Source organism: Scleropages formosus, chromosome 3 (assembly GCF_900964775.1).
Source record: "Scleropages formosus chromosome 3, fSclFor1.1, whole genome shotgun sequence".
NCBI classification, from domain to species: domain Eukaryota; kingdom Metazoa; phylum Chordata; class Actinopteri; order Osteoglossiformes; family Osteoglossidae; genus Scleropages; species Scleropages formosus.
Genome location: NC_041808.1, coordinates 35,235,830 through 35,261,040, shown reverse-complemented (window position 1 = coordinate 35,261,040; position 25,211 = coordinate 35,235,830). Strand labels below are relative to the sequence as shown.

At 44.9% G+C, this 25,211-nt stretch overlaps 1 protein-coding gene across 2 annotated transcripts; it reads right to left on the bottom strand.

Annotated features, from left to right (window-relative positions):
* Nucleotides 1–3,636: 3,636 nt before the first annotated feature.
* On the bottom strand, nt 3,637–24,887 carry LOC108922564 (equilibrative nucleoside transporter 4-like). Of its 2 annotated transcripts, none has more exons than XM_029250534.1 (11): nt 24,674–24,887; nt 17,760–17,987; nt 17,127–17,258; nt 16,883–16,996; nt 10,962–11,090; nt 10,417–10,491; nt 9,396–9,661; nt 7,363–7,477; nt 6,880–7,067; nt 5,897–6,137; nt 3,637–4,551 (listed from the first exon to the last, which is right to left on the bottom strand). In XM_029250534.1, the coding sequence occupies exons 2-11, from the start codon at nt 17,920–17,922 to the stop codon at nt 4,418–4,420; spliced, it is 1,557 nt and encodes a 518-aa protein (XP_029106367.1). In that variant the 5' UTR covers nt 17,923–17,987; nt 24,674–24,887; the 3' UTR covers nt 3,637–4,417. The 2 variants fall into 2 exon arrangements, with proteins under 2 accessions (XP_029106367.1, XP_029106368.1); XM_029250535.1 differs by having other exon boundaries at nt 9,405–9,661; nt 24,674–24,886.
* Between the last annotated feature and the right edge of the window lie 324 nt (nt 24,888–25,211).

The following is a 25,211-nucleotide window of genomic DNA, read 5'->3' as shown; positions in this document are numbered from 1 at the left end:
TAACATGGAGAAGATGGATTCCAGATGGTGGAAATAGAAGTGTGCCATATTTAAGTGAGTTCCCCCTCCTGCTAGTCCCTTCAGTCATCGCCTTTATGGGCAATTCAAACATATCCCATTCTTTGCTATGTAGAAGATGAACTACCTGAAAATATGAATAAGCTCAAGTCAGACAGCTACAGATGAATCCAGCAAATGGTACAGGAACAGTATAGAAAAAGAGAAGGAAATTATATATAATTTTATTACCAACTACATACCCATGTACAGGAAGAAAAAAGCACCCAGATACTACACTAAAGAGCAATATATAATAAGGATACTAAAGCTAAAAGTAAAAAAATCAATTAATCTATCTCAAAAAGCATAGGTACTGAATACTGTCATTACTACATGTTGTTTTTTTATATTTATTGTGTTTTGTCTATGTGATTTTCAGGCTCACTGTCTCTTCGAGCTCCACTTGAACAGAGATGTGGCCTGTGAACATGCGGCTCTACGTACTGACTGCTCCCACAAAGAATGTAGAGTAGCTGAAATATTTATAAGCTTTTTTTTAGGCAGGAAAGGGCTAGTGTGTTCCCAGGTGGCCAGTGGGAGTCGGCCGGTTTTATACGGCAGCATAGCTTGACGGATTGCCCAGAACAGCACCGCAGTCTTCAAATCTCATTAGGCAAATCCAGATAGTGGGTCTTGCTCCAACCGAGGGGCCATTGGAAGAGGCCATTAAAATAAATTCAAAATCTTAACACACAATAAAATCTACATGCATTATTCAAGTATCTCATTACGAGGCAATCAAAGTACAGCAATATCCAATATTCCAGAACATTACTGCAGCCCATAAACTCGAGCAGAGCCCTCATGAGTGATCTCCTGGTGTCCTCCTCCTGGGACACTCTCTGAAGCGTAATTAGTCCATAACATGTTTTGAAACTTTCTCACTGTTTTCATTGTGCAATGCAATTTATTCCAGCGCCTAACGCTTTGCACTCCATCCATCCCAATATCTGACGGCGATCTGTATCCTGGGGTATCCGAATTTGCATGTGCAAAGAGATGTCGTCGTCTTTGCTTTTAATACGCTCGGTGTTTCTGTCTTTGCTGTAATATTGTTTTTCATCACAGAGTCTTGAATAATGCATCAGCAGAAACAGAGGCTATTCTCTTCTCAATAGCTCAACTCAGACAATGGTGGTCTCTCTAAATGGCACTGTTTTCTGGGCAAAGGACAGCTGTCACAGGTTATACAAGAGCGCCGCCTGCTGGACGCACTCCATTTTTACACAGGAACTGGGGTGTGTTTCACTGAACCCGAGCATGTTTCAGTGATCACTCCTGGTGGTGTCTAGAAAGAAGCTTGCCCTGAAAGTCTTTGTTTTGTAGTCCCATAGTGCTTTGCAGTTATGATCAACACACTCGTATTGCCATTACACAAGATCATACATAAAACACAACAGCTCTGTAGCACCCCGAGGTGGCGGGGGAAGGGGGTGGAGATGAGGGCAAAGCAGCCACAGCTGGGGCTAATCAATTACCCTACTTCTTCCCCTGCACCTGGCAGTGAGGGGGAGAAACGGCAGAGGAGAGCCGACGCCAAGAGAGCCGAGAGCGCAAAATCCCAATCCCGGGCCAAGTCCCCATCATACCCGTTCCCAGTTCCCTCTTTCCCCTCCCCGACAAGGGAATAAATAAACCCCACATAAGCACAGACAAGCACCCTACCTGGCATCTTGTCTCCTCTGTTACAAGCTTCCTGCTATGTCAAGGATTTCCAGAGGTCCTGAACATCAGTTGTCAAGAATGTTTTTATTCACTTGTATTGCAGGCTTTCAGAATTTGGCCAGGCATATGGCAGGTGATAGACTCCAGCTCACTTTATTGGTCAGGCTCAAGACTTAGTCCAGTGCAGGTGAGAACTGACCTGTCGAGAAGGAACATGCATCAGTGGCCACTGCTTTGGTTCCTCATACCCAGCCACCTCAGGTAATCTCTGGATTGCAAGTAAGTACTTTCAAGGGGGCTCAACTGCTTGTTCTGAATCAGTAGAGCACAAACACCCCCTGATTCATTGCCATGCCTCACCTCTCCTTCCACTGTGGCACAATTAGAAGAGGGATGAGCACAAGGAGGTCCCCCAGGGGCACTCTGGTGGCAGGTCTTTAGACTACCATCCTGCAGTACATCACTTCATTGTAATGGAGCACTGAAAGCTCCAGTGCAGCACAGTCTACATGACTAGATACAGTCTGACAAGGGTCAGTTATTAAGATCAACAATCTCTACTTTCTACATCTCAACTCTGATTTCATACTACATTTATTCATTACATTTACTAATTTAGCTGATGCTTTTCTCCAAAGTTACTTACAATGTCAAGGTTACAATTATGTATGCAGTTATACAGCTGAGTAATTTTACTGAAGCAATTTAGGGTACTTTGCTCAAGGGTACTACAACCAGAGCAGGGGATCAAACCTGCAACCTTTGGATCTAAAGGTAGTAGCTCTAACCACTACACTACCAGCTGTCCTGCATTTACTGTGTTATACTGTGTTTTAATGAGGGCTCAACCTTCCTCTCGGAACATCTCAAAATGTTCAAAGCACATATTCATTCATGTGGGGGGAAAAACACACTATGCATAACTTGACATTGCCAGCTGGCCGCTCGTCCCGGGATGGCTCATCATCAGTGATATGTGCACTTTGCTACAGGAAAGGTGTGAATTAGCTGCAAATTTGTGGTGTAGTAAAAGACTTTCTATCCAGCTGTCTGAAAAGCTTGTGAAATGCCAGAACTTGAAGCAGTGCACAAAGCCCCTGTGCCTGCGCTCAAGTCCACTCGCGCTCACATGAAGATCGTTAAAAAATAAAGATGTGAAAGGCAGTTACAGATGACAGATTTTTCAGTGAATAGGGTTTACATTATGTGCTGTGACCTCCACATGAGCTTTAAACATGAGATTTAAACAATTATTTGCGTACACACACACACACACACACACATTTTCAGAACCGCTTGTCCCTTACGGGGTCACGGGGAACCGGAGCCTACCTGGTAACACAGGGCGTAAGGCCGGAGGGGGAGGGGACACACCCAGGACGGGACGCCAGTCCGCCGCAAGGCACCCCAAGCGGGATTCGAACCCCAGACCCACTGGAGAGTAGGACTGTGGTCCAACCCACTGCGCCACCGCACCCCCCTTATTTGCGTACGTTTGTATGTAAATGGTGCAGAGAGCGCTCACATCACTGCACATTTGATGTCCTCTCAATGATTCTGTGACCATGTTGATCCACCTGACAGGAGCAAAGGCAAAATGAGCTAATGTCTCATGTGTACATAATTAAAAAAAAATATATATATATAATAATAACTATTATTATTATTATTATCATTATTATTATGAATATGCAATTTTAAGTATGCTGAATTTAGATGTTGTCCACACTGTTTGTGTGGTAAACAGCTTGTCTCTGGCTAAAGACACAGTCCAGTTCCCATCGGCTATACCACAACTGCAATACTGCTGATCTGTCAGAAAATACATTTTATTGAAAAGCACAGAATCTGCAGATTCGAAAAGAATACAGTGAAGTAAATTTAAATCTGAGCATATCTCTTTGTATGCAAAACACCCCAATGAGCTCCCCTTTCGTACTGAAACAGCTTCCCATGAGATCATGGTGCACTTCGTCACTAGAAGTCCAACTTCACATCAATAGTCACAGACCACAGAATAGAAAAAGATGTATTTATTATTTACAGCAGTAAACATTTACGTAAGCAAAGACACCATGAGGATTGCTCTCACCAAAAATGAGTTTCTTGGAAGAGAGATCTAATGTGAGAGAGCCTCTGGGGAAACTGCAGAGTTCGCTTCAAACAGCACGGTTTGTAAAACCCATGTCTAGATGAAATGAAGCAGCGAAACAGGTCAGCAGGGAGCTTTGATGTGCAAATCTCATACGGTGAAGGTGGCACTGCTTCGGGGCTTAGGTCACGTCAAGGCAGACGACATAGACAGTGTCAAGTTCCAACAGTGGAACTCTGACAGTACAACAAAGCAAATGTGTATGGAAGGGTGTGTATGCAAGTATGCATACTGTATATGTTGACAGGAATTTATATAAACATATATATACATATATATATACACATATGCATATACATATACATATACACATATACATATAATATATATATATTACACACTGTATATGCATATGCAGTCTGTTAGTACAGTCCAAGAACGCCTGCCATGAAGCTTCAGTTGGGATGGAAAGCTCTGTGGTGGACATTTTGGGTTTGAAAACAGAGCCACTGCAATGGCTAGATTTCAGCAGGAATGACTGACTGTTTGTGGTCGAGTGACACAGGGTAGCACAGGGTGCTGATTGGAGGGCTTCCTGACTCAGTACCCTGAGGTGAAATTATGAAGAGCTTCTGAGCTGAGGACGGAACCCTGAGAAGTGAAGCTGTAGGCAAAGTAGGCAACTGCAGAACCCAGCATCAGTCCTGTCATGTAGGACACAGTCATAGTATTTCCTGGGGAAGAGCAGAAAAGTTATATGAAGACATAGCCACTTCCCAGCGTTTGTGAAACTATTTGAAAAATCTGAAAATTAATTTGCGCGCAATGTTTTCAGCTGAGGGACTATACGACAAATATGGTAGGGTAAGTGCCATTATTTAAACTCAGTTCACTTCAATTTATGTAGCGTGTGATTATCTATCTATCTATCTATCTATCTATCTATCTATCTATCTATCTATAGGGCATTCTTCTTACCTGGGTGACATACAGCGCTGAACATAGTTTCAAGGAGTGGTATTCAAGCACCCTGAGATTTACAAACTCTCGTTATTCAGAACATCAGCGTATCGGCTCTTAACTGCTGATACACAATTTTTGATTTTCCAGAACAAAAAAAAAAGCACGTCTAATGGAATTTATCCAAAGCGTGTCAAAAATTTTGAAAGTCACATGAGTGAAGCAGAAGTGCAGTAATTTACTGTAGCTCCTGCTACAGTATCGGCTGTTGGTTTCCGGTCTCATGCCTGCCATTTCAACATTTGTTTGTGCATGTTTGTGCAAGAATGACCATCAAGGTTCCTCCCTTCTCCACTCACCACATCCCACAATCACCTGTTCTTCTCTTCACTCAATGAGTACAGTAACAGTTAACTACAATAAATTGCCTGATTTTAAATTGTTGTCTGCACTTGTTTTTTCAAACATAAATTTCATTACTGAATGTCCAGTTCCATTTATTGGATATGAGCAAAATAAAACTTGTTTACAAAATGCCTAGAAACATTCCCATTAACAACCTTATTTAAGTGTTTAATCATCATGATGTGATTAACATATCTTAATTGACATCTCTCTGTCTGTTGGTATAATGCATTTCTGTGTTGTTTTTGAAGATGTATGCTGCTTTGGAGAAAGGTGTCTGCTGAAAGAACAAATGTAAACTTAAGTGTTTTTTATCATGCAGAAATGATGGATTGACAGGTGTTTTACAGTGTTTTAGAGATATTTGGGAAAACCTATGTTACTGGTTTATGTATTTACTGTACTTTTTATCGTTATTTTACAGTGTACTCTTTCTATCTATAAAAAAGTTTACTGGAAAACAGTATGATGTATTATGCTGGCAGCAGCATCATAAATCTTGTGCTTACCACATCTCCTGACTACATCAAGGCTATACCATCTAGATTTGTATAAGGATGCTCTGTGATGTTTGTACAACATTGAAATCGCCTAACAACATATCTCTCAGAACGAATCACTGTTGCTAAGCGACGCATGTCTGTAGTTCACTATTTGAATGTAAAATTTAAAATTAGAAAGGATGCTGAGACCATTCTGGACAAAGGCACTCACCTGCAAGCTCTCTCTGCTCTGGCACCACTTTCCTGGCTGCCAGAATCATGGGCACGCTGCCAAAGTACCCATTGCTGATGCCCATGAGGAGGGAGAAGAGACAGGGCCAGGCAGGGTGGCTCAGAGTGGGCTTCTGCACCGGGTACACACACATGATGAAGAGTGGGATGAAGACCACTCTGACACAGGAGAACAGAAGGAGCCGGCCACCTTTCCAGTCATAAGGCACAGCAGCCAAGATCTGGGGAAACAAGCAATTCATGTGCAGCAGCAGGGATGTGGGAGTGCTCTCAGAATGTCAGGTGGAATAAGATGGAATCCTTTATTCTGTTTATTCATTTAGCTGACACTTTTCTACAAAGCAAAGTTATTTACTCATTTGGACAGCTGAGTAATTCTTACCATATCTCACACACGTACACAAACACGGTAATTACCTTGCTCAAGGGTACTACAGCTTGAGGTGTTATTGGAACCTGGGTCCTTCAAGCCAAGGCAGAAGCTCTAACCACAGACATATATTTTTTGATACTTTTATTCAGGACTTTCTATATTTTTGCATTAGATGTTTTTTTTTAAAAAAAGAGGGCTTTTCCCAAACATCTTGTTCAGGTTACATTTATTAATTTAGCTGATGCTTTCCACTAATGCAACTTACAGTGTTAAGGTTACAATTATTTACCCATTTGAACATCTGGGTAATTTTACTGGAGCAGCTTAGGGTAAATACCTTGCTGCACAGTGCTACAGCCAGAGCCAGAGGTGAGAATTGAACCTGTGATCTTTAGATCCAAAGACGGTAGCTCTAACCACAACGCTATTGGCTCTCCAAATCCAACCCACTCTTAGGTCTTGGATCCCTTTCCCTTTCGAGATGAACCTACAACTTTACAGTGAGGAGTTGCTTAAATCTGTAAATTTCCACAAATCCTTTGATCCGCCTAATGTGATCTACATGAGTCTAACCGCTCCCTCTGACCCACCTTGCCCACAAAGTCAGACATGTTGAAGATGGCCATGATGAGAATAGGCAGCCAGTCCCCCAAGGTGGCATTGCGGATCTCCGACTCCAGGCCCGGGAACAGACAGAGGGTGATGAAGTAGGTGACCGCAATGGAGAGCATGTAAGCCCAGATCACACGAGACACCACATACCGGTGCAGGATCATGTCTGATCAGGAAGCACAGAGACGGCGCGTCAGTCACAGGCAAAGAGCAAAGCAGAAACCTTCTCTCTCGCTCACACAGACATGCTTTCTAACTGCCACTTTCAATTACTGTTCAGGACATGCTTAACCCCCACACAGAGCCCGAAATCTCTCCGTCTTCCCTCCAAATCCTTTCACAGAGCTTTGTGCTATAATGCATTTAAAAACATATTATATTCTGCATAATATTTCGCTGAATAGTTACGAAACACAATTTTACACATGAACTCCTTCGGCTGCAGTGCAAGTACGACTTACCTCTAATGCTAGGCCAGCTTTTCTTTATTTTTTGTTTGGGGACATCAAATCTCACATAGCTGCTGCTACTAGCAAGCTCGCCATCAGCGGGCAAGATACCCGGAGCTCCATCATCCTGGGGCAAGTGAGAGGACAGCTGTGAGCCCTTCCATGATGAGCAGACCATCAGACACCTCCCCTCTACATGCACAGCACCACTCATTTCATTCATTACTCCTGCACTGTGCTCATGAAAGTAAGAGAGAGGCCAAGTGGCTAAATATGATCTTGGAAATGTCCAGAATGAAGCCTTATGTCCATGGATGAGCTGGAGCCCTGTTTCAATGAATCCTGCTTGGGAAAGACACTGCACGCAGGCGCCTAATTAAGACCTTCATAACACATCTTTAAAGCATGTATGATTTATGAACGTTAATACTGTTCATGAATGCATGATGCATTTTAATATGTATGAAGTTGTTAGTAAGCTCTTGTGAGGCTGGGGACTTTGAGGGGATCCTTCAAAGCGATACCCCAGTTTGTGATAGATCTCTTTCAGCCATCATATTCGTCTCCATGGGATTTCCCAAGCTGGGAGCCAGACACGGCTCTGCAGTGTTCTCTCACACATTCAAGAGAATAAAACATGATCTCGGGCCTCAAGGAGGCTGAGTAAAGTCTTGTCAGGCCACTCGCCTCGCAATGGCCACTCAGGCAATCTGTCATCAATAACTCCAAGAGAGACGCTTCAAGGTAAACGCTGGCAAGGCCTGCAGCCCAACATATCACTTGTGCAAGATCATAAATCATTCCTGGCTGAGACAGCTCCAACATGACTGCGTGCCTATAAAAGTAATTGGTGGCAATCCAGTTGCGGGATCGATGATGACACAGTCAGCCATTTTGGCAGAAAGTGATTAAAATGCGAGTGTTGGCCGAATGGCGGCACTTTGTGGAGGCACTGAAAGAGTGCTGTGAGAGATTAGCTTTCCCAACTCATTTATCAAAGGTTTACCTCCTGCCTGAGCAGGAAATTAAACTCGTAGCCTTATTTATCTGCTGCTTTTCATTCTCCATGCAAGATGGAAACGTCGGAATCAGCCCACGTCATTACATTTATCTGCACGTCGTTTTAATACCCGGAGCGCCAAAAATAGTTACTGGCTATTTCAGTCACAGATCACATTAAATAAATTATCAGTTATTCTAGCGTGCCTTTAGTTTACGTTCGGCTGAGACGTTCTAATCCTAACTCATTAATAGTTTGCTCCTGTAAGCTTTTGGAGGCATTAGCAATTTCATTTTCTGAGCCTGAAACTTTTTTATCTTTAACGTACAATAAATCCATCTCCAGGCCCGTTTCAGAAGTACAATTTTTATAACGGAAATGAAAAAAATCTAAAGCAATCACACAAACAGAAAAACCTCCTTAGACTAAATGACCAAACACTAATGGCATGCGGTAGGTGTTTAAGTCATTCATTAATTAACTTTTAAGTAATTAATCTCTTCTGAACAAACATTCACAAGGGCCTAAGCTTTTAAAGGCAGCATTCTGGTTTCACTTTGAAACGGTTCATAATTATTCAATGACTTGGATGTGACGGTGCACAGTACCCGGATGGACACGGGCCTCTATAGCTCTATTGAGAAGGTAACAGGCCAAATCCACCTCCTACCACCCATATTCTAAACTAGCGTCTAACTTGAAACTCAGGCATGAGCCCATTTTTTAAACTTTACTGAAGGTTCAGTTGAGGGGGGTGTGGTGGTGCAGTGGGTTGGACCAGGTCCTGCTCTCTGGTGGGTCTGGCGTTCGAGTCCCACTGGGGATGCCTTGTGACGGACTGGTGTCCCGTCCTGGGTGTGTCCCCTCCCCCTCCTGTGTTGCCAGGTTAGGCTGTGACCCCGTATGGGACAAGCGGTTCAGACAGTGTGTGTGTGTGTGTGTGAAGGTTCAGTCTAGTACCTGAAGCACTGCACTGACCGCGTTAAAACAGAGCTTAAAGCATTTTCCTGAAAGCTCTGCGTGCTGCACAGGAAGAAAAACTTACAAATCTTACTTCTTCTGTACTGACGTCATGGTGGACTTGATATCCGATGCGCCGCTCTGTGTGACCCTTGACCTCCATCAGGCCCTGCCGGGCAAGGCTGGTGTAGTACCGCACAAAACGCGTGCGGCGCACCAGAAGGTGCAGCATAAAGCACATGAGCTCCATGCCGATAGAAATGAGGAAGAAGATAATTGTATTCTTCTTCTCGTTCTTGATCAGAAGCTTGGTGAAGATGCGACTCAGGGATATGATCACGCCAGCAGTGCCTGGGCCAAGAGACACCGGACAGAATTAACTGCACGCCAACTGTCCCGCACTAACAGATGAGGAAAACATTATGCAGACCTTTGTTCCGGCCCTCATCAATGAATCAATTGCACTTAATTGCTCTGCCATTATGAACATTAAGCTTTCTCTCGGAAGACAGTGGCGTTAATATTTCATTGGTATTGTGTAAAAGGAGGTACAATTTTGAGTGGGGGCACAAATGTGAAAGTTTGCAGTCTCCACTCCACTCCGGCAACGAAGAGCTGGTTCCTCCAAAGAGTACTGCGTTGCATCCTTGGATGGACTCAGGAGGAAAGTGGTGAGTAAAAAGAAGTAAACCAGAATCCTGACCTCCATGCAACTCACAAGAGGCACAGACCAGAAGAAAAGCCTGCATATTTTTGACCACCTGTGCCAAACAGCACATGCAGCCACGTTGCTTAGAGTGACACTTCATCCAGAAGAGTCTGAATTTCAGTTTACCTCCTGTACCCTAAGAACAGAAAATTATTAAAGTTATGTTTTTCTCTTTATAAGTTTACAGGACAAAAAACTGAAATAATAAATAATACAGTGTGTAAACAACTGGTTATAAAGTCATCCAGCTGTTTGTATCCTCTTATCTCTCAAATGACTTTAAGTGAACACATTCAGCAGGCAGCGCTACTGGGCTCAGCCAAGTGCACTAAACAAGGCAAGAAGGCAAGACAATTAATTAATTAATTGTTTAATAAATAAAATGCTGGAATCTTACTCTCGCCAGTCATCACTCCTTGGGTGTACCTCTTTGGAAGCATCCCCATATAACCATAAAAACTGGACTGCTGAACTAGAAAAAGAACAAGTCAAGTTAAAAGCCATCAAAAACAACATGGGCTCTTTCTTTTGCTGCTCTTAACACCACGACACCAAGTACATCATCTCATAATTTGTTGCTTACTTGACAGTATCAAGTTGGATCTTTAACTGGAAATAATTCAATTTCATTGCCATTCTTAAAAATATTAATGGCAGGGCCCCTTCTGTGACTTGAACTTTCCAGATGCTTGGAACCCACAACCCAGGACCTTTGAGGCACAAGCCTTACTCACTGCACCACTGTGACACCCTGACCTATTATCTCTGCAGGTGGATAGTTACAGCGTGAAGTTACTCGTTATTCATGAAGGTGAATCATTCAGATACTTAAGAAGTGTACAATCTTCCATAGGGTCTCATTTTTAAGTGAACATTTCAAAAATGTGTGCTACCAGTGGCAAGCCCCAGGCTCATCCAGAGTCACAGTTCCCAGACAGATACCTGTACATCCAAAAGCCACAACTCCCACTGCCACCAAGTTGACGACATAGGCTTGCTTGGTGGTGAACTGCTCCAACCAGACGTCACAGATGGCGACGAACAGCAGCGGTCCAAGGGCAAAGAGGTACCCTGCAAGGTGAGGGGGCAAAGCTAAGCTCACTTGCTGGTCTGGGGTGTCATTCTCTCACTCATGAGCTTGGTACATCTAAGAGTACACTTCAGTTATGGATTCTCCCTGTCTTGTCATGTCATGTAGATCTGTGCCAACATGTTCCTTGATTTAAAATGTAATGTCAAATGCACTGCTCAGAATCTGGGACTAGCTACATCCTTTAATGCCTTATGGAGTGCTGTCACAAGCTTTATTGCTCCAGAAAGCATAAAGCTCCTTTGGTTCCATCCACAAACCTTTGATGTTTTTATAACAGACTCAAATTCTCTTCGAAGGGGACCTTCCTAGCCTCAACATGTGTGTAATTCAATGCCCTCTGCATTGCACACAATATTAATATCACACTTCTCCTATCGAGGCCATTGGACACAGCTGCTGCTGGGATCCATCACCAAACGCTGTCGCGGGAAATGCTGAGCTGCAGGTGTCACTTCATTGGGAGGAGCTTTTGCAGGGAAGGAAAAAAGAAGGGGTACTGCCCTGGCGATGACACCTGTCACCCAGACAAAAAGAACGTGTAGAAGTGAAACTTGCGGTCAAGGTCCCAAATGATTACAAAGTGTCAACTCGGAAGTACATATCCGGTGTGACAGACCGTCACACTCCAGCTTGTACTTTCGGCCACTAGCCTTTTTTATTCATCCCACGATTACAAAACCATTGTTATTAGCCACCGTGCACTTTTTTCACTCACGTGATGAACTAATACCATGTGAGGATGCAGGTGCTCCTCATTTTATGACAGGGTTCCACTCCAACGAACCTCTCGCAAGTCATTGTTATCATTAGCTGAAAGGTCCTTTAAACCATATTATAGGAAGCACAAGGACACAAACACATACACCTGCTGCGATATAATAGGGCTTTGTTATATTCTTTCAGTTTTCACACATTAATGTTAATATAAAACTGATAGAATAATAATTTAGATACAGTACAGTATTATAACTACAATTTCACGCAGCACTATCATTTTCACTTTTTTGTTTTTTTTTTCTCCAAATCTATTGTCGTTCTCTTTTTCTTTTCAGAAGCACCAGAATACTAGTTTTTTGCTTGCTGGCAGTTTTAAATAAAAAGTACCTTGAAGCGAATCACAAACAAAAAGTTTTGTAAGCAAAAGTCAATTGTAACTAGACACCCAAACAATCACAAGTAAGACGGCTAACCAACGTCATGGCACAGCAGATGGAGCGGTCAATGTTAGGACCAAGCCCTATGCCTCAGAAATTATATAAAAGGTTAATGGAATGGCTGTCATCAAGTCCATATTGTTGCAAGTCACATACTGTTTGTTGCAAGTCAAGGACCACCTGTGTCACGCCCATGCCATCAAGCGAAACGACCACACTTGCTGTGAATCGGAGCAGAGGAATTTAAAAGGAGCCGCGCCAACTCACCGGGTTGTGGAATATTGTAGAGTCTACCTGCTTGAACTGCGATACAAAGCAATCTTGGCTTACCCTCTTTGTCCCTTCAGTAGCTCCTTGCTCTCAGACTCTCTGGCTTCAGACCTCCCGCTTCTCCTGACCGACTCGGATTCTCGTCTCACCCCTAGAACAACGTCCATGCCTCGCAAGACCCACACCTTTCCCCAACAATGATTCCCATCTGCTGCCTTGTGAATTCCCGCAATAGACCTTGGTCTTCTGTCTGAGTCAGACAGACGATTCCACCTTACCAATGGACCAGGTGGAGATTAAGCACCTGCAGAATACAGTGTCCATGCAGGAGGCTCGGCTCGGCTCCCATAACCTGACCATGCGTTGGATTTCAGAGACCTTCTAGGGCAGGGGTCTCCAACCTTTTAGTGAGTGAGGGCTCCCTGAAGGGATAAAATAGTCTAGAGGGCTACTTGTTTGATATACTCAAAAAATATATAATTTGTTATAAATATAATAAATATAAACATAATGGTGCGTTTTTTTTTTAGGGGGGGGGTGTGGTGGCGCAGTGGGTTGGATCGGGTTGGACCGGGTTGGACCAGGTCCTGCTCTCTAGTGGGTCTGGGGTTCAAATCCCGCTTGAGGTGCCTTGCGGCAGACTGGCGTCCCGTCCTGGGTGTCCCCCCCCCCTTCTGGCCATACGCTGTGTTACCGGGTAGGCTCCGGTTCCCCGCGACCCCGTATAGGACAAGCAGTTCCAAAAATGTGTGTGTGTGGTGCTTTTTTAACTTTCAGTTAACATTATGTTAAAGGGATAATGAAATATCTTGATATCCCGGCATAAAAAATGTTAATGATTTCTCACAAGCTGTTTTAATATTTTTTATTGAACAAATCAATCCTGGAAAATACACACACACACACACATTTTCAGAACCGCTTGTCCCATACGGGGTCACGGGGAACCGGAGCCTACCCGGTGACACAGGGCGTAAGGCCGGAGGGGGAGGGGACATACCCAGGACGGGACGCCAGTCCGTCGCAAGGCACCCCAAGCGGGACACGAACCCCAGACCCACCGGAAAGCAGGACTGTGGCCCAACCCACTGCGCCACTGCACCCCCATAATCCTGGAAAATATTCCAAGGAAATTTATTGAGATATGTACATTTATAATTTTTTCTTTCACATTGCACTGAACACATTTCCCTACAGACTCATCACACTGGATGGAAAACCATTTGCACGAACCTAAGTCTTTCTGCAGTTGCTTCGTTACGTTCGCTGACACAGCCGTGACTCGTCTTGCGATTGTGTTTGCCCCGAGTTGAACATCGGAGAGTGCAGGCATGATTTCATCTCCATTCTTGTGATCTTTAAACAGTGTGTTCGCTATCATAGTCATTGCTCCCAACAAGTTCACCATCCGAGAACGATGTTTTGTGTTTCGTCAAAAAATGAGCAACCCTAAATGAAGCTTTGGTTGCAGCCTGTGACTTCTTAGCGGCTCTGGTAAAAAATGATTTCTGCCTGCTTAATGTTGCTTTCAACTCGTTAACTTTTTCTTTTCTTAAGTGATGTACCTGGGGGATAACTGCTATTGAAGGTCTTGTGGATTGTGGTGAAATGTCTCTCCACGTTGTGCCTCTTGAATGCTGCGATGCCAGCCGGGCCCCACAGATGAGGCATACACTTTTGCCTTTGACATTTGCGGAGAAAATTCTGTCTCCCACTCCTCGTTAAAGTAATAAGTCTTTTTCTTTTTTTGCAGGACTTGGTGCACCATCAACCATAATTAATCCTTTGTTGTTTTTTTGTTATACTTGACTTCACCTTGTTTATGCCGTCAGCTCACTACCGCCTCAACTCACCGAATAGCCTACGAGAAATGCACGCTATGTACGTTAACAATAATATGCGTAAACTTGTAAATATTTAAATTTTTTAAATGATGATTTTATTTGATGTTTTAACGTTATATGAAATGTTAACATAACACTTCATCATTTTTTTGTAAGTATAGTAAAAAAACTAAAAACAATAATTAAAACTGAGCCTATTTATAGAAAATGCTTGGCGGGTGACTCACAGACTACATGCGGGCTAACAGGTGCCCGCGGGCACCATGTTGGAGACCACTGCTCTAGGGACTGGTGCAACCGTTCCAGCAAAGAGACATCGCCGAGTCAGCCAAAACCGCTGCCGAGCCCACCAAGACAGCCACAGCCCCCAACTCCAGCCCGAGCTCAACCTCATCAGAAGTCACCACAATCGAGCTGGCGACGGACCCTTGGCTGGCCACTCCTGAAAGGTATGATGGCTCACCCAACAAATGCCAGGGGTTTATTCTTCAGTGTGAGCTTGTGTTCTCCAGCCTGCCTCATGTATACCAGACAGATGACAGCAAAATTACCTATCTAACTGCATTGTTCACCGGACCTGCATTTGCATGTGCCACGGCTATTTGGAGAAAGCATGTGCCTACCACCTATGAGGACTTCCGAAACAGTTTGAATCAGTGTTCAACCACCCGCTCTCGGCCCACGCAGCCAGTGACCACCTTAAGACAATCCAGTTGGTTGGTGGCATTGTATTCCTTGGAGTTCCAGACTCTGGCAGAGCAGAGCGGTAAGAACGCCGCTGCCCTCCTGGAAAGCTTCTGGTGCAGTCTGCACCCATGGATTCAGGCTGAACTGGCCTACAATGGGGAGACTGGTCCTTTGACCGCTTCATAGAGACAATGGTCGTGAACAACAGCCTGGTGCAGGAACAAACGCCCCGTCTCCAGTAGTCCTCCTCCAGGGCTATGGCTCCTCCTGAGGCTCCAGACCCCGTGCAGCAGACAAGGGCGCCTGAACCCAAACAAGAGGCAGCAATGGCCCTGTGACCAGTTGTTATTATACTGCAGAGGTTCCAACCACTTCCAAGCTGACTGCTCTGTCCGATCATCCTCTCAAAACCCCCGCCCAGGAAAATAGGTGAGTGTCCAGCGTCACCCTGATAACCACTTGACCATGTCCATAATGGTGCCCTGGGGGGAACAATCAAGTGGATACATATGCCTTAGTCAATTGGGGGCCGCTAACTGTTTTATGGATTCTGCATTCACCCAAAGTCACAGTTTCCCCGTACAGTGTCACATTCCTCCACGGGTATCTGTCCCTTTCAGTGTGTCTTTGGCTATTAGTCTACCCATTCCCCTGCCATCCAAGACCCAGTGAAGTGCCAGCAGTCGACACCTGGTTCCGGGACAGTGAGGAGACGGGGCGAGCGGTTAAGAACCATCTCGGCACAGTGCCGCAGGTATAAAAACAGGCAGATTGTCACCGCCACCACTTCTCCTTCTGTCCAGGTCAATGGGTATGGCTCTCCACCAGGGACTTTCGGCTGCAACTCCCTTCAAAGAAGCTCAGTCCACACTACATTGGTCCCTACAGGATCTTTCACCAGGTCACTCCTGTAACCTACCGCTTACAGCTGTCCCTGCATCTGCGTGTCTGTCCTTCATTCCATGTGGCTCTCCTCAAGCCATAGAGAAAATCCGGGCTCCAGGTTCCTCGAGATACCGCGCCTCCCCTGCTAGTGCAGGTGGATGGGGTCCTGGCCTACATGGTGAGGGTACTCCTGGATTCCCAACGTCAGTGAGGGGGCATGCAATACCTAGTGGACTAGAAGGGGTATGGCCCGGAGCAGAGATGCTGGGTGCGTGCGCGGGAGATCCTGGACCAGGACCTGATTTCGGAGTGCCACAGGACCCATCTGGACCGGCTGGCAGCCCGGCCCAGTGGGACCCCTTCAGGGCCAGTAGGGCAGCTGGGACTGCCCATAGGAGAGCGGGTACTGTCACGCCCATGCCATCAAGCCAAACAACAGCACCTGCTGTGAATCAAAGCAGTGAAATATGAAAGGAGCAGTGCTGACTCACTGAATTGCGGAATCTCATCGAGTCTACCCACTTTACCTGCAATACGAAGCAATCTTGGCTTACCCCTTTCGTCCCTTCAGTCGCTCCTTGCTCTCAGACTCCCTGGTTTCAGACCTCCCGCTTTTTGTGACCAACTTGGATTCTTGTCTCGCCCCTAGAACAACGTCTGCACCTTGCAAAACTCACACCTGTCCACGACAATGATTCCTGTCTGCTGCCTTGTGAATTCCAGTAATACACATCCCCACAACTGGGTCTATACCCTCCTCCTAGGTCATCTGTCTGAGTCAATGACAACCTGTAATCTGCAGTAATCAATGAGCACTTAACAGAGGGGAAGGTCCATAAACATGCTAGATATGTACGCAACACTGCTTCCTCGGAGGATGGGCGGACTCAGCAACAGCAGTGGGGGAAGGGGTCATCTCCTCTTACTCACCTACAGTAATCCTGGTGTGCAGACCCAGTGTTTCCACCAGGGCATTGTTCAGAACCACAGCCAGCAAAGCCACCAGGATGTAGGTGAGGCTCATGTCAAACACGATGGACGATCCTGCAGGGTACACACCCACGCCATGCACTTCAAACTGAACATAGACCGCTACTTTTGAAACATTTCTTTGTGTCTTAGAACACATGTAATTGCTCTCTATCCAGCATGTTGCAAGGCGTGAGGTGCTTACCTTCAAACTTCTGGTGCAAGTAGTCAACGTCAGTGATGAAGCTGTTGTAGGGCAGCAGAAAGCCCACCCCAGCGAGCAACATGGCAAAGTAAATGCCATGGTAGCGGTCATCTGGAGTAGGTTCCTCAAACACTGACCACATACATCAAAGGGAATGGAGCAGAACAGAACAAACACACAGTGTCTTTACAGTCCCAGTCTTGGAAGGTTTCTTTCCCTCACAATTAAGTCCACGAGGATGACAGATACTTTGGGTTGTGGCCTAGATGACACAGTAGACACAGCTAAAGTAAGTACACAGCATCTTCAGAGATATCCTACCAGGGTGGCTATGGGTCATTCAGTTACAAAACCCAACCCTGCCCACACACAAAAATATACTCTCACTCTGTAGTCCCAAGCTGGCAGCACCACTGTACTGCTGCATTAGTAGGCACTTAAGTGAACTGACTCCTGAACTGATGACATGTGAAAGTATATTCCTGGAGTCTAAGCTCTAGCAGGTGGAGGGGGCAATTGAACTTTTTCAGGCCAAAGTAGTTATTTACAGGTATGACAGGGCTGACCTCCGCAGGCTCATTGGGTGGATGCTCAGGCGAAGAGGAAGCAATGGCAAACAAAACAATGGCTCACCTGGCTCTGTGAAGGTCAGGATCCCTTTATCTGGGATATCTTTAGACTGGAACTCCTCCTCCTCCAGCTGGTAGCTCTCAAAGCTGAAACTCATCACGACGTTCCCTTCAGGTGTGGCAGCAGGCGTGGCCTGCCGGCGTCTCTCTGCTCCAGTCGAGCCCATAGGGAGCGCCACACCTTGCGTAGCCCACTGTCACTCAATTCCCAAAGTGCTCCTTTGCAGGACAACTGAAGTACAGTGTCAAAGGCAACATTAGTGTTAATCATTTTCTCGTAGTTTTCTACAACTTTCAGACATAAATATTATATGTAACCGGAAATATTTCACATTACGTCAGATGAATCCTCAATGAACCCAATGAATATGTGCTCTTAAATAATGCATAAAGAAAAACACATTTACTTTAGTTTAACACTGAATTCAGATATGAGACAATGCACACACACACACACACACACATTTTCAGAACCGCTTGTCCCATACGGGGTCGCGGGGGAACCAGAGCCTACCCGGCAACACAGGGCGTAAGGCCAGAGGGAGAGGGGACACACCCAGGACGGGACGCCAGTCCGTCGCAAGGCACCCCAAGTGGGACTCGAACCCCAGACCCACCGGAGAGCAGGACCCGGTCCAACCCACCGCGCCACCGCGCCCCTGCGAGACAATGCTTAAATTATAATAATTAAATTATTAACTTTTAGAAAATAATGTACTGACTTGCATATCAAGTGCAGCAAATGCACCAGTTTCGGCATCTAGATGTATTTTGCATGCCGTCATACTGTATACATCAGTGTCTCTCTGGTGGGTAACAAAAGGCCAGAGACTGCTATATTAACACACACACATTTTCAGAACCGCTTGTCCCATACGGGGTCGCGGGGAACCGGAGCCTACCCGGTAACACAGGGCGTAAGGCCGGAGGGGGAGGGGACACACCCAGGACGGGACACCAGTCCGTCGCAAGGCACCCCAAGTGGGACTTGAACCCCAGACCCACCGGAGAGTAGGACCCGGTCCAACCCACCGCGCCACCGCATCCCCGGAACAGATGTACCGTTTCACAAATACAAATGACTTATTTCTGGGTGCCTCCAACAGAATTTCCATGCAAAAGTCCAAAAAGGGACTCCATGAAGCTCCTTTCGTCACTTCTCCACAGCTCAGCTCAACGTTCTCCTTCCTGTCATTCTGTCTTTGCTGGCTACTTGCTACAGTCATGCAGTAATTACATGTTTAATAATTGGCTGCACACACACACACACACACACACACACACACACACATACACACACACATTGTCTGAACCGCTTGTCCCACGCCAGTCTGTCGCTTCAGCATTTAAATAAATAATCCATTAAATTAACACGAGGGTATTTCATTCACGACAGCATGGAGCGTGGGTAAAGGTCAGCGAGGAGTAGAATTAAACGCCATCCCCCTGACCATGGCACACCTGCTTTCTGTGTTTATCATGCTAGATTTAATTTTAAATATAAATGGGCCACGTAGCGCTACGGAGATGCCTTCTACCACAAAGGCGGGTTGCTCAGCGGGACCCAGTGAGTTTCTTCTGAGCCCCCTATAATTTGCTGCTTTGATAAGGGGCAATTCATTACTGTAAAGAGAAAGAGCAGGGAGCACAATCGATGCTGTTTGAATAGGTGGTGCAGGAAAGTGCAGAGTACACAGTACTGTCAGCTCCTGCTACACTGTAGCCTGCCACCTCATTAGGACCGTACATTTTGCTGTAGTCATACAACACACTACTCATTAAAACTAAAAATACCACTAATTTTACAACTTGCATATATAGGTGATCCCCGATTTACGATGGGGCTACGTTCCGCAAAACCCACCGTTAAGTCGAGAATGTCGTAAGCTGAAAGTGCATTTAACACACTTAACCTACCAAACATCATAGCCTAGCATACACGCGATGGTCATTACGAGCTTTCCGCCTTCATGCTGGGCAATTATCTTGAGTTTTTCCTCAAGAGTAATTGCCCTCCTCTTTTTCTCACCAGTAGCAGGAGACACAGATGAGTATTTTTGTGACAATATGGATGCACAAAACACAACGTAGATACGGGGGGGGGTTATCTGTATAGCAACCACGCGGCAGACTGAGAGATGCGGATCGCTGCAGCTGCCCAGCATCATGGGGGAGTATCACACTGTATATTGCTTGCCTATAAAAAAATAAAAAATTTTAGAAAATCAAAATTCAAAATACTGTTTCTACTGAATGTCTCACCAGCTCACCATAATAAAGTCGAAAAATCGTAAGTCGTGGAGCATCTGTATATGTATTTTACAGTACATATCCATCTCCATAAACAGTCAGTCTTCATGAGTGTAAATTCGGGTTTCAGCTCACACTCAAAATGGTTATTTCCACCTCGACGAATGATATTCGATTCTTTGAGTATGCAGCGTGCTATACAGGCTACCCTAACAGATAGACAGCCTCATAAATGTAAACACGGGGTCAAAATCTGACAAACCGAAAGGACCTTCGCTAAACAAAAGACGAGACCCTAGCGGACATTTGTCAGCTATTGGGGGTGTTAAAAAGCATGAGCAAGGGAGTCGCACACAACTAGGAACAAATTAGCTTTGCTTGAATTTTGGGGGATGGAGAGGGGGCACCGCCAAATCCCAGACCCCCTATGCCAGTGTCTACATAGCTGCACTTCCTGTTTCACAAGACTCTCAGCCTCAGCAGCATCGGTCCTCTCCAGAAGACAAACTGGTTGTTCACAACGATACCATTTCAATCGTTCAAGAAAAGTCTTGTTTATGAATCACAGGGTTTGCTCAAATTGTCAGAGTTGTTTCTCCACAAGCCTCTTAGGATCAAAAAACGGAGAAATAAAATAGAATGAAGGCACAAGACTTCCATTAAACAAATTAACTGGATTTGAGAGATTTGAGAGAACTAAGGGGAGTTCAAATGTGAACAGAGATGGTAAAGAACTCAAACTTTGATTAGAGAGACAACCTTGAAATTAAACATTTTTTCCCCTCAGGACAAATGTCTGAGAAGCTGGATAACATGCCCCAAATGTCATCTTGGTTTCAAACGCAGCTCCCAGCGTTCTGGGAAAAGCGGGAAGAGACGAGACAGGGTTTTCAGTCTTCCTGTCCTGTGGGTCTGAGCCTCAGCCCTCAGGACACCGGGACAAGTGCAACATCCGAGCAGCACATTTTCATTTTACTTTTCTTCTGTTTCCTTGTATGTCCCCTCTCTGCATCTTTGGATTATCTTTTCTGTGTCAACAACGAATGTGGGCACCCCATTGCTGCTCGCCCTCATTTACTTTTCCAATAAAATTCTCTCTGTTTCTCCTTTCAGTTTTGTGCTGCAAATTGCATTTCTGGGTCCCAGCTAGGCACGGCTGATTCCGTCACCTTGTCGACATAATACTCAAGCTCCTGACAGCCGATCACTGCTCTTTCTATTAAATTCCGGACCAGGTGGAAGCATGCAGAGAAACAAGAAGCTTGCAATGTAGACTACAAGCAGACTGCAGCTCGTGACCAAATGATCAGTCCTGAGGGTTTGCTTCCATTACGTTCCAGGCTTGCTCCTCCAAGCTGCCCAGCACTTTGCACTTGTAAACAGTGAGATTCCAAGCAGCTGCCATATTCTGCTACATTTACATTTATTCATTTAGCAGACACTTTCCTCCAAAGCGACGTTCATCTTAGCGAAAATACAAATTTGTGCATTACATTGAGAGAAAGAGACATAGTTGTAGACGTGATTCTTAAGTAAACCTAGTTTGTTACTTTCCACTAGAAACTTCTCTCCGCTTTCTCTTATTTACAGCATTTTTCCTTAAATATATACACCTTTTTATGTTATTCTGTCATTATTCTGTCACTTAACCATTCCTTCTCCTTCAAAGTGATAGATTTCAGCTCGACACTTTGATGCCTCTTACCGATAAGGGCCATTGCTTTGACTGAGCTGGCACCTTGCTTTTACTCCGTCCCTGTTACAGAGTCCCAACGTTGTTCTTCACAGGGGACTCCTAGCTACAATCAATAGGACTCCATCAAGTTCGACCAACGCAATGCTCCCCTTGAGGACGGCATCTCCAGACCGTGTCGCCAGGGCAACGGGCAGGGAGGGGTTTTACTTCACTGCATCTGCCCTTTGTGAGGACTGCACCTCCAGAGCCAGTTCAAGAACCCTTGATGAACAGAATTAAGTACCTCTAGTTTTATGACTAGATGCATGCAATAAAACTGGGGGATTAAACCCATGTAAAACTGTACAGAAATGAGTTGGCCTTGCTCTATCATGTTAGCAGTGCTCGCATCGTAATCCTTTCCAGTATAGCATTTTCATGGTCCTTTTGCTTAGAAGCTGTAATTTTGGCCAACAGCACTCCTGTAGATTTGCTTACCAATACATTGTCATGTATTTATGTTTAATTTTAGAGGGCTTTCATTTATTTACTTGTGAGATCTAGATAACACAACCATCTGCACACTCTAAAACTTTCAAACTCATGGGAAGCCTCAATAAATTTTTCAGTGTGCTGCATGAGAAGCCTGGCTTTGGATGTAAAAACCATCTCTGCACACTGCCACCCCCCATGTTCTCTACATTTCCGTTTTATTTGCCAGGATCAAAGAGCAGCAGTCCAGGAACATGAGCTTTCAGAAGCACAAGCATTAGAGGCCAACGTAATCTGCTTGTTTTTGCCAGAAAGGCACCATGTAAAACTGTGCAGCGATCCAACACGCTTGTTTTCACAAAGCTCACAATTCATGAAGAATCTGAATTTTTCTTACACATGAGGCAAATGTGGTCTGCTCATCCAAGGGAGTATTTACACAAACAAGACCTTCAAGAGAGACAGAGGTAAATTTAAGCAAAAAGTGTGAATCACAGTATCTTACATTACATGAATCACTGCTGCACATATGTGGCCTTCTCCTTGGATTTGCTTTCTTATTTTGAATGTGAAACTGTGTTTTTTCCCCCATTTGACAAACCTATAACATTTACAGATTTACATTTATTCATTTAGCTGATACTTTTCTCCAAAGTGACTTACAGTGTTAAGATTAAAATTATTATACAGTAGTTACAAGCTTACAATTATTCACCTATTTACACAGCTGGATAATTCCACCCCCCGATGAACAATGTAATACAAATGTAACAATAACCAACCTGGAAAAATTAAACACTTCACTCCCTTCCAACTGGCTGTGAGGCATCTGTAGATAATACTGATAATAATAACAACAACAACAAAAACAATAACAATAACAACAACAATAACATGGAGAGAAGTGTATCTCTAACACTCATCGAGGATACGCTCAAAGGAGGGGGGTCCAGTCCTGCTGAAGCAGCATATGGTAACTGAATACCTCACTGACTGTAGAGGCAAATGCATATGGACTTCACATATGGCACATTCTTTTTTAAGTAACTGGTACTGTGGCACGCAATCATACCGGAGCTGAATTTGTAAGAAGGTGTTTGTATGCATTTGGGTACGTTTATGTTGAACCAGGTATGACAACCAAGCTGAGCACCAGTCACGGTTGTAAAGGCAGATCAGACATACTGGAGCAAATCTGTATCGAAAGCATAGAGATATTCACCGCTCCCCTTTTCCTGCTAGTGACGCCACCGCATCCATTCTCTCCACCTGAGCGGCCGTTGATAGCCCTGTCAACCTTCGACTGAGCTTGAAGCAAAGCCAGGCCAAAGCCTGAACCGGCCCCCAACATCTGTCATCCTAGATGTCAGCTTCTGTTTCCCAAAGTCCCAGCCTGTTGACAGCAGTGCCGTGAATATGCAAGATAAGAGGTGATCGCACATAGGCACCTGGTGGAAGACACCCCACAGGTAACTGGTGGCAATTGCCTAGAAGGAACAGAGGAAGATAGGCCACCAAAGTCACATGTTTTCCCAAAACACAGGGTGGCACTGATACATGTGGGCTGGACAAAGAAACAATTCTTGATAAACTGAACCAAAACTCAACAAAAAGGACCAAGTGTTTTCCTGGAGAGGACCTGGAAACTTTTCACACAAGTGCCGCATTTCAACAGAACTCATCCGTTATCTGTTGCACGTTCAAAGAGAACTACGTGGTGAGATTCGTCTTTCCTAATCTTAGCACATACATTATTCCATTATAAAAGCCCAAGACAAAAAAATAAGGCATGAACAAAAATAAATAATTTATTAGCAAACAGGTAGAAGTGAGTTGACAAAAAAATGGAAAATGATTTTAGAGCATATGCAAAGTGACACTGAACGGAACAAGTTACTTGGCAAGTGGAAAAATGTGCATTATTTCAGTGTGGGCTCACGGAAAAGGGGTTTCTTCAGTACCATTTATGCGTCTTTGTTCTCAACAGCGGGTGGCGCACATGTGGCCTCTGGGAACCCTGATGTTTTATGTACACTACATCAAACCAACATGTATGGGAGGAAAAAATGAGTCCCCGTCCAAATATATCTTTTAAACCTCATGTAAGAATTTTTTTTTCCTTCTTGTGATGTAATAAAAATTTGACCAAGCCGAGTTTCGCCGAAAGGGTATCGAATCAATTGTGTTTTCGAAATACTGTTAATACTGCTGTTATAATTTGTCAAATGCGACAGGCAAAGAAAGACGAATAAAAACATGTTTTGAGCTGAGAATTTCGAAATACAGCGACACGAAATTTCAAACTAGAATCCTGAGGCAGCGGGTTTCCAGCGAGAACAACTGAGAAGTGAAACGTTTCTTGTTCTTCTTCTTTATTTCACAGTACTGACGGGAGCTCTAAGTCCGGGCTGCGGGCGTGACAGTCGCGCGCGCGCGCGCCCTCCCGCTCGCGCCTCGCCACCTTCTCCGCCGTTAATATTCCAACAGGTTCCGTCTCTTACCTTTCGGAGAGCTGGAGCTTCAACGCCGTAAGGGAAGCCGCGGCTCCGCCTGCTTCTCCACCATGTCTCCCGCACGACGGCAGTTGCAGCCACTATACCGCTTTCGCGGGAACGTGCCGTGCCGTGTCGTGCCGTGCCGTGCCGTGGAAAGGCTCCCTCGCTCCCTCCCACTCGCAAGAGCGCGCGCGCGCCCGCCATCTCACGCGGGAGAGCGACCCGGCGCGCGAGTCGCACCAAATTGCCGCTTGAGCCCATTTAAAGGGATCTTGAACGCATAAGCTCCTCATAGGACACGCGAGTGACGGAGGAGCCCTCGCGACAGCCAGCATTCTCATAATTTCTCCAAAAAAAAAAGACCGGCATTACAATGTGTATTTCTAATTATTATAGAACGTATTTCAAACGGTTGTGTTATTTGCGTGGCAACATCTCAATGAATTATTACGCTTCTCCGGCCACTTGTATGCTGCTTAATAATTCGAGTCATGAGGAAAATTCTTAATATTCCTTTTAATACTCTGTTTTTAGGTATAGCTAT

Excerpts from the sequence above, each read along its gene's own strand:
- LOC108922564 (XM_029250534.1), bottom strand. The coding sequence starts at position 17,922 with ATGGGCTCGACTGGAGCAGAGAGACGCCGGCAGGCCACGCCTGCTGCC. Across the intron at positions 11,091-16,882 it reads GCACACCAGGATTACTGTAG|GGTACCTCTTTGCCCTTGGA; the intron begins GTGAGTAAGAGG and ends CTCACCTTGCAG. Across the intron at positions 10,492-10,961 it reads TGTGGCTTTTGGATGTACAG|TTCAGCAGTCCAGTTTTTAT; the intron begins GTATCTGTCTGG and ends TTCTTTTTCTAG.